Raw genomic sequence first — 6000 nt, 5'->3', positions numbered from 1 at the left:
GAAGGGAAGGGAAGGGAAGGGAAGGGAAGGGAAGGGAAGGGAAAAGTTGCTTCTTGGCTTAATTTTCTCCACACTGAACAACCCAATGTTGGCATACCTTCTAGCCCTTTTACCAGCTTTGTTGCTTTATACACCATCAGAACACATGAGATTTACTGCACTGCTCAGCTGAGCTTTGATCCTCCCCATGGCTGGAGCAGAACCACTCATCTGCATGGAAGGAAGGGTGACACTGGAGTGCTGTAGTCTGAGAGTAAACCATTTCTAGTCCTGCATCATCAGTGGAGAATACAGCCAGTGTTGGGTGCAGCCCATGAGGCCCTTTTGTCACTGTGACTGGATGCATGAAGGAATTTCCATTTCTCAGTCACTGTTGCACACAGCCCATCATTTGTAACTGTCCCACTCAGCACTTGAACCAGAGCATGAGTGTAACCTTGGGTGTCTTTCACTATGGTGACTCAATGGTTTCGGTCACCCTCCAGTTGCTTCTGAAGGTGCTGAAGACTGCCAAGACATTGTCTGCATACAAGGAGCATTTTTGCATCTCATTAATAGCTCTCAGGAGAATAATGACATTCATGTGTTTCAGCTTTGGATTTGGCTTTGGAATTAGTGACCTTGATTTTGGTGTTTGTATCTCAAGGCACCCCATGCTGTCTCTGGTCAGTCTTCAGAGGCAGCCATTGCAGTGGTAGTTGCTTCCATTAAACACAGACTTCAATAACAGGGTAAATCTGAAGGTCATGGAATAAATCAGCAGTCATAGAGCCATGTTATTGTGTCACGTTAGGAGCAGAGAAAAAATCAGAGTTTTGTGCTAAAAGACCATGAAGCCCTACATGTTGAATTTCCTGTATGTTTTGTATGTTTTCGAACTGCATTCAAACTAACTGTGAATACTGCTCAGTTTCTACACACGAGAGAGTATTATCTGCCTGGAACAAGCATTATGTGCTTGGAAAGGTGGATTCTCTTGGAGGCTGCATTGACACTGGCTGCAAAACGGTGTGTATAATTTTGTGTCCATGCCCTAGCAAGTTCCTGTACCAATCCTTGTACTGGTACAGATTTGCTTTGTCATAAAGCAAGTGAATAGAGATAAATTTTATCACCTTTCTTATTAAAGAAGGCTGTACCAATTGCAAATAGAGAGTTTTCTCTTTGTCCCTGCATATAAGGTTATCAAAAGCAAAGAAATGCTGAGAAAGACCTTCCAGGGATGAATAGCCTACATTGCAGGTTGTGTAGCCAGTGGACTGAAGTGTCCTAATTCAGATTTTAAAAGATGTTTTCATTATCATTCATTTGTATGGGAAAAAAAAATATTAAAACAGAAGGCAGTGTAGTTAACACGTTTTGTAGCTATTTGTGCTGTGTTTTGCTTTTCCTCTGATGAAACAACATCTCCCATTTCCCAGGTTAACTTGTCTTTGAAACTTCAAATATGGTAGTAATTAAAGAGAACTTAATTGGTGTTTCATGTAGCTTCCAGATCTCTTGTGCCATCTTTCCTTAAATTGTTCCCATTTGTTTCCCCTGCAAATATCAGCCTATAGTTTTGGATCGTGGACAGCTGTTTCTGGCATCCCGACCACTCATCCATCAGTTTTGTTGCCCATAAAAGCGTTCTGCATCTTTGGACACCGAGTTCCTATTTAATGGCAACTCAGAGACTGCTAGTTGCTTAAAAGAAGGAAAAGGAGGGTGATAATTTTCCATGTCCCACATAAAACCAATTACACAAAGCTGCTAACACCAAGTAAATGAAACGGATGGCAAGAGGTATATAGAGTGGGAATGGAAAGTCGTGTAAAGAAGGCTTCTTCTGGTAGATTCTTGTGGGGTGGCAGTTAGATCCGTGGCACTGAGACTCAGTGGTGCTGCCCTTGCTTTGTCCTGTGTGCAGGGAGCAGGGAGCAGGCATAGGTTGAGTGCAAAAACAAATGCAGTGCCTTGATGCTTCCAGCGACTGCGTGTGAAACTGTGAAAGAAGAGATGTCATCAATAGCAATATTACATGATGCAGCGTGCAAAATAAACTGATGATGAGCGTGGCAGAGCATGCATTGCAGCTGGCCTTGTTATTTTTGCCTGAATTATAGGTATTTGTCACTGCGAGTCATTTCAGGGCCGTAACTAGCCTTTGAAATGAAGCTGACACTGTTGCCACCTACCTGATAAGGCTTGTGTTGAAAATGAGAGAGCTCTGATCACATCGCTGGGTAAACTTATTAGAGAGGAGCAACCACTGCAGTTGTGCAGCAGCAATGAGGCGGGCATTGCACAGACGTGTTCCCACTGCACTGTGCAGATAGGAGAAAGATTTGCCTATGGCCCAAGTATTTCCCCATGCTGTTTTATAGATGTAACTGCTAAAGAATACTCTTTTCTTAAGGAAAATCAATTGTTGTCGTGGTTATAAATTGCAAAGAAGTCACTTTAAAGACTGCCACAGGTTTTTTTTAGGAGTCTGCAGTAGATTAATATACGTGGCATTCTGTTGTCATTAATTAAAGAGATTCTTGTCTGACTTTTTGAGTCAATGAAGAAATTTATGGCTGAAATCAATAGGCCAAGTACAATGGACTACAAATGTGTTTATTTTTTATAAGCATAATTGTGCGTATGGGCAATCAATATTTAATCATCCCATTGGATTAATTTCTCAGGAAATCTATGTGTTCGGGTCTCGTTGCTCACATCATGTTGGCTGATTTTGCAACAGGAGATAGGGAATAAATGCGCTTTCACTGACAGCTCAGAGGAGATGGTTTCAGCCTGCTGTGATAAAATGCTGTAACACTTCTACTTTTTTCCCTTCCTCTGATGTCAGGGAAAGGCATTTTGCTTTTCTGTTAGTGTTAGGGAACAAGGATCTCCAGATATTCTAAGGTAATGGAGAGAAGTGAAGAGTCCCTGTGAAGCCCACTGTGCTCCGGATTGACTGAACGTGGGTATGCTCTGCTGAATTAATTACAGGTTGTTAATAAATGCTCTTTCCACCAAACCTTGGTTCTCCCTAAATTTAAAGCTCCAGACACACACATTGGCACAAGGGCTGAAGCTTTACAGTGACGTTTTCTTGTGCGTTCTCCCTTTGAAGCATGAATCTGGAACTTGGAGATGCTCGAGGCCAGGCTGGCTGGGACCCTGGGATAGAAAATCTGTGTTTCCCTAGCTGATTGCATAGCTCTCCAGCTCCATATTGATAGGTCCTTAGTGTCTCAAATGAAAAGGAGTTCTGCTTCATCTTGGTACTAGCTGCTCACATTGGCAAGCTGATGAGCTCCACGCTCATTTTCAACAGTGTTGGGTGTTAATATTTCATTACTGCCCAGCCCTGGGCACCACTGCTCTTTCACCTGGGACTTGGGGAGGGGCTGCAGCCCTCCTGGCAGCTCCCTCTGCCCAGGGAAGGGCAGGCTGTGAGCTGAGCACTGTGGTGTACCAGTACACTTCATTTGTTCAGCAGCTGAGCTGAAAAATCAGGCGTGGGGATGTTTCATGCCAAACCCAGAGACAGTTTTGAGATGTTTGTGGATTGTTTTTTCATGGTTTCCATGGTAAAAATAAGAATTAGAGCTGGTGTTGATTGCAAAGCTAAAAAATGTGTGTTGCTTCCTATGGAGAAACACCAATATCCAGGACAGCTTCAGGTGCATAATACCAAAATGAAACAGTATTTCTTTGATAATGAGTAAAATATTGTAGTTGCTTCATCTACTTTTGTGGGTCATTGAAGAAAAGGGTGATAATCCAAAGCAGCAGCTGAATGTGATGGACGTTCATGACTACTTATAGTAATCAAAACTGGAAACATGCATGATTAATTATGAAAAGCATTTGCCGAAGTAAGTGTTCCAGTTTTCCAGTTGTTTGAAGGCTGGGTGTAATGGGAGCATGTTTTTAGTAGGCTTCTGTAAGGATCCAGAAATACCTTTGTGCAACAGCTGGCCAGCTTCAGGCAGCTGCAAGAAGGAAGCATGAGCTCATACAACCTGTAGCACAATATTCACAAATGCAATTGGCAGCCAACCTGCAGGCATGAAACATGCTGTGAGAAAACCACTGAGCGTATAAACAGGAGGGGGAAACGGCTGTTTACAAAGGTGGATAGTGATAGGACAAGGGGGAGTGGTTTTAAACTAAGATGGGCAGGTTTAGGTTAGATATTAGGAGGAGGTTTTTCAGCCAGAGGGTGGTGAGGCACTGGAACAGGTTGCCCAAGGAGGCTGTGGATGCCCCATCCCTGCAGGCATTCAAGGCCAGGCTGGATGTGGCTCTGGGCAGCCTGGGCTGCCGGTTGGCGACCTGCACATAGCAGGGGGTTGGAAGTGGATGAGCACTGTGCTCCTTTGCAACCCAGGCCATTCTGTGATTCTGTGATTTAGTGCAGTATTATAGTGATTTCAGTGGACGACTTTTTTTTTGCATCAACGAATTGAAGTTCTAGAATAAAACATTCTCTGCTTTCAATAGCCATGAAGCTCTGCATGGAATAACTGAGAATTTTGGTGCACTCACAACTCTGGTATGCTTAGTGGAACATCTCATTTTAGTAGTACTGCACCTGTACTGTTATCTTGGGAAGCATGGTAACTATTTAATGATTTTCCTTTGTTTCCTGGAGGTAGAGTCTGAAATAAGCCCAGGTACCTACAAGTAATATTGCAATGCCAAGTCACTGAGCTGCCTGAAATGTACATAATTTCTGCTTGTCTATAAACTATCAGACATTGTAGGGACAATGTGGCACTCTCTACTCATGATGTCTCCTTCTTAATTGGATTTTTTTTTTATTTTCTTGGTAAAGCAAATATATAACAGAAACTATAGATTTTGATGTTGAAAACACTGCAGTCTATAAAGCACAAAAATCTATGCTTTGTTGGGTTTTTTTTGTTGTTGTTTTTTTTCTCTTAATAAAACACCCTCTTGTTTGCTCCTATTGACTTTCATTGTTCTCTGAAATCCATCCATCTTGGAAACTACAAGAACTGCTGTTAATTGTGCACTAAGGCCATTAAGAGCCAGCCTATTTCTTTCTCACTCATCAACAAAAGTGCTTGGAAACCAAACTGCATCTCAGTTCTCCAGTATGCTCTCATTAGCTCCAAATGACACCCTAAATGACAGCTGTGAAACCTCATTGCCTGCAAGAGGGAGGGGTTGGGCACCTGTAGGGAGGAAAATAATGGAGGGAAGAAGGCTGCTGGATGTGGGGAGCCAATTTACCTGGGTTGTTAGATATGAGGGGATAGCATGGGCTCTAAGACAGGTCAGCCTCCAGGAGGTGATGAAATAAACTGAAATCAAACATTTTTTTTTAAGGAAACTCATGGCCCAACACAGGTTTGTATCTGCTCCCCTTCACTCCTGAGGTGAAGACAGTATCTGCCCTAAAAGCTCTGACATTTGCATTCTTCCTTTTCTTTTAGGCTGGACAGCAGCGTTGGTGGGAACAAGAAATTACAGTGAATGGAAATATTCAAAAGGGAGAATTAATTACCTACAATCTAACTGAGCTGATCAAGCCAGAGGCGTACGAAGTCCGTCTGACACCCATCACCAGATTTGGAGAAGGGGACTCCACTATTCGAGTCATCAAGTATAGTGGTAAGACCTTCCAGTCCAAAGAAATACATTGTGGCACCTTCTGCACAACTGGGTCTGTTGTATGGGCTACAGTTGTTTTATGCTGCATGATGTGAATTAACTATCAGTCCAGCAATGAGCTGCCCAAACCAGAGCAATTTCTGTGTTGTAAGGGTAAAAATACAACAAATTGATGTTATCTTCATGGCTTAATCTTCATAAATCAATGTTATCTTTGTTTCCAAGAGTTAATTCTTATCTTGAATTCTTGTTTTGTGAAGTTTTGTTCAAAACTCGCTGCCCTCCCAAGTAATATTATGGAGCTGTTAAAACAGTATTTTGTTGTCATCACTTTTTTTGTCAGAATCAGGATGCTTTGAGAAGTTTCTGTTTAATTATGAG

At 42.3% G+C, this 6000-nt stretch overlaps 1 protein-coding gene across 1 annotated transcript in view; it reads left to right on the top strand.

The window, feature by feature from the left end:
* Nucleotides 1-6000, top strand: part of MDGA2 (MAM domain containing glycosylphosphatidylinositol anchor 2) — a 375704-nt gene that overhangs the window by 345471 nt on the left and 24233 nt on the right. The window contains exon 11 of the mRNA XM_031553799.1: nucleotides 5442-5619. Coding sequence (XP_031409659.1) covers nucleotides 5442-5619 — 178 coding nt within the window. The remainder of the gene's footprint in view (nucleotides 1-5441; nucleotides 5620-6000) is intronic.

The sequence above is a fragment of the Meleagris gallopavo genome, chromosome 5 (genome assembly GCF_000146605.3).
Source record: "Meleagris gallopavo isolate NT-WF06-2002-E0010 breed Aviagen turkey brand Nicholas breeding stock chromosome 5, Turkey_5.1, whole genome shotgun sequence".
Classification (NCBI taxonomy): Eukaryota; Metazoa; Chordata; class Aves; order Galliformes; family Phasianidae; genus Meleagris; species Meleagris gallopavo.
This window is presented reverse-complemented; position numbering and strand designations above follow the sequence as displayed.